Source organism: Camelina sativa, chromosome 10 (genome assembly GCF_030686135.1).
Source record: "Camelina sativa cultivar CO46 ecotype springtype chromosome 10, ASM3068613v1".
NCBI lineage: Eukaryota > Viridiplantae > Streptophyta > Magnoliopsida > Brassicales > Brassicaceae > Camelina > Camelina sativa.
The window spans coordinates 20,322,401-20,325,903 of record NC_141889.1 but is presented as its reverse complement, the minus strand read 5'-3'; the positions used below and the strand labels follow the sequence as shown (position 1 = coordinate 20,325,903).

The 3,503-nt window shown below is 39.7% G+C and overlaps 1 protein-coding gene across 1 annotated transcript; it reads right to left on the bottom strand.

The window, feature by feature from the left end:
• Positions 1–773: 773 nt before the first annotated feature.
• On the bottom strand, positions 774–1,461 carry LOC147936289 (uncharacterized). Its single transcript, XM_087468668.1, has 2 exons — positions 1,352–1,461; positions 774–1,155 (listed from the first exon to the last, which is right to left on the bottom strand). Exons 1-2 carry the CDS (start codon positions 1,459–1,461, stop codon positions 774–776), a joined length of 492 nt encoding a protein of 163 aa, XP_087324794.1.
• Positions 1,462–3,503: the final 2,042 nt, after the last annotated feature.

Sequence of the window (3,503 nt, the reverse complement as noted above, 5' to 3'; positions counted from 1 at the left end):
ATGTTTGAATCTAACTGTCTCTTGAAAGGTGTCTGGGCCCATACTTGTCGTGCAAAGGTGCAGTGGAAGAAAAGGTGCTCCGATGACTCCTCTTGGCCGCAAAAAGGGCAAATTGCCTCCAAGTTAATACCACGATCTTTCAAGGTCCTTCCCAAGGGGAGAGCATCTCGTATAGATTTCCAAAGGAAAAACTTTAGATTTGGTAAGCATTTAACATTCCATATTTCCTTCTCCCATTTGAAGCCCTCGTGATATATGTGTTCTTGGTTGTAACCTGATTTTAACATGGTAGTTTGATATCCAGATTTTGCAGAATATTCCCCAGAAGGAGTTGTAAGCCAAATGTATATCTTCTGCTCCTAATTTGCTGGGTTTGAGTAGGAGTATCTGTTCCTTGTAAGATGGAAGCACCTCATTGATTTTCTGTTCATCCCATTATGCTGATTGGGGCTTCAACAGTTCAGCTACCTTCATATTCTGAAGATGCTCAGGGATTGGCCCCATTGGTACAGTTGCCTCTTTTAGTGAAATCCACGGATCTTTCCACACTAAAGAAAGTGTCCCTGATCCAATAGCTCTGCCTAGTAGGCAGGTTGGTTTGGTGAGGATTCGCCAACTAATCTTAGCTAGGAGTGCATCATTAAAGGTAGCAACCTCTCTAAATCCCAATCCTCCTTTTGTTTTGGTTTTGTCATTTTTTCCCAAGATATCCAACACATTTTCCTTTTTTCAGGTGACGAGTCCCACCAAAATCTAGTCAGGGCCGATTGGATTCACTTGCACAAGGAGCCTGGTAACTTGAAGCAGGACATAGTGTGCGTTGGCATGGCAGAAAGCACTGACTTGAGCATGGTGGTTTTTCCAGCCGTGGAAAGGAACCTCGAGGACCAGCTTAGAGCCCGCTGCTTGATTATGTCGATGATGCCATTAAACATGTCTTTCTTTTTCCTCCCAAAGGACTTAGGTAGGCCAAGGTATTTACCTAAACCTCCCACTTGTTGAATTCCGAGGATCTGTTTAGCTAGATTCCTTGCCTCTTCCCCTGTTTTAGCTGAGAAAGTAACAGCTGACTTACTTTTGTTTATCATTTGTCCGGAGGCAGTTTCATATCGATTCAGGATTTTCATCAGTTTCTTGCAGCTTTGGCGGTCAGATCTGCAGAAGAACATTGTGTCATCTGCGAAAAGCAGATGGTTCACTCGAGGGCTGGATTTTGATACTCGTATCCCCTGCAGTTTATTATCCCTTTCTGCTTTTTTACATAGTCCCGATAGAAACTCACTGCATAGTATGAAGATATATGGTGAGAGAGGATCCCCTTGGTGGATTCCTCTCTATGGACTAACTTTACCGTGTACAGCTCCATTTAGCAGGTAAGAGTATGACACAATAGTGATGCACTCCATTATCCAGTTGATCCAGGTTTGGTGAAAACCCATCTTTGACATTAGCCCTGGGCATACGGGTACCCGAACCCGATCGGGTTCGGATCTTCGGATTTTCGGATTTTTAGATATATGAAAATAGAATCCGATCGGGTATTTTATATAATCGGGTCGGGTTCGGGTATTTTTGGATACACCCGAAATCCGAACTGAATTTCGGATATCCGATGGATTTCGAGTATTTTTATCCGAAATTGATAAAAATACCCAAAATCCTTATCAAAAACCCGAACCCATACCAAAATACCTGAAGAAGCATATAACTTAAATATCAGAAAACATAAAGATTGAAACTCAGAATTGAAAGTCTTAAAGAGTAAAGAGTTTAAAAGATTCAAAGAGAATGCAAGTCTAAATTCTGATGTTTAAAAGAGAGAAACAAGTAGATAAAGTTTAAATGAGAGAAACAAGTAGATTAGACAAGTAAACCAGTCTTCTAATCCTCTTCTTCTTCTGCCATATAACATGCTCAAGAGTCTTCTTCTTCACATTCAAACTCTGAAAATAAACAAACCAACATTACAAACTGTAACTTGTAAGTAAGTACTTAACATGGCATAGAGAGATAAGAAAGTAACCTCTTTGAAGCTCATCTTCAAACTCAAGTTCTGCAAGAATTTGAGCATTTGTAAGCACCTTTTCTTCAAACTTTATGTCTTGTTTTAACCATTGTTCAGTACACATCAGAACCTCCACCATGTAGTGTGTAAGACAACTTCTGTAGGGATCTATTATCCTTCCACTAGTGCTAAAAGCACTTTCAGAAGCAACAGATGACACTTGCATTGCAAATAAATCTTTAGCCATCTGAGATAAAACAGGGTACCTTGCACTATTGACCTTCCACCAAGAGAGTACATCATACTCAACTCCCATCATCAAATTTGGATTCTCAACTTCTTCTCTCAGATATGTATCTAGTTCATTATTATCTCTAACTCCAATAGTTTTGAGCAATGTATCATACTTCTGCTCCATTGGGTTGTATCCATCAAAAACATCATCCGAGTCAAATAAGTCTTGATGTCTCTCTCGATTACTCTGCGATGAGCAGTGAGACTGTGTTTGTTCCGCAGATGCTGTTGCTTCAGCATATCTATCACTATACTCTTTATACATATCACACATTATAGCATTAACTGAATCCTTCATTGCCTTAGCTTCTACAGTCTCTACCCCATACAACTCCTCAAAACACAAATTTGCAAACTGCATCTTCTTTCTCGGATCCATAACACTAACAATAATCAACATCCTGTTAATGTTCTTCAACCCACCCCAATACTTATCAAATTTCTGAAACATTTTCTCAGCATTTAACTTCACCTCGCTGTCCCTAGTAGCACAAAGTAACTGAAGCTTCACAACAATGTTAACTATCTTGCCATAACACTGATGTGCATTCATAGTAGTTGAGGCGGATACTACCAATGTAGCCTTATAGAAAACATTAAGAAACTTAACTAACCTCTCAATTTTATGCCAATCTTGACTCAAAGGAGGTCCAATCCTTTTTACGCCATCAACAGTCTCCAAGAAGTGATCATTGTAAAGCTTATCCTCAAACTCCATTTTATCAAATGCTCCTTTAAACTTAATCGCCCTTGTCAGCATCAAATACGTAGAATTCCACCTTGTGAAAACATCTAGTGGCATACTACCCTTTGAGAACCTACCATTTTCAACTCTTTGCTGAAACGTCTTTCTTCTATTTGGTCCTGACCTGACATATGAGATACCATTACAGACTGCAACCACACTAGCATCGATTTCAGTCAATCCATCCTTCACTATCAAGTTTATAATATGACCAGCGCACCTAAGATGCATGAAATCTCCATCCATAACCAGAGAATCATTTGATACCTCAGAGAAGCTTGATTGAAACTGACTCAGAGCATTGCTATTAGCAGTTGCATTGTCAACAGTGACACTGAACACCTTCTCTATCCCCCATTCAGCAAGACATTCTAGAAGTGTGTTTGCAATCGTCGTACCTTTGTGATCTACCACATTCTTAAATCCAATGATTAGCTTCTTCAATCGCCATTTTTTGTC

Excerpts from the sequence above, each read along its gene's own strand:
- LOC147936289 (XM_087468668.1), bottom strand. The coding sequence starts at position 1,461 with ATGCCCAGGGCTAATGTCAAAGATGGGTTTTCACCAAACCTGGATCAA. Across the intron at positions 1,156-1,351 it reads GCTAAATGGAGCTGTACACG|ATCTGACCGCCAAAGCTGCA; the intron begins GTAAAGTTAGTC and ends GTTCTTCTGCAG.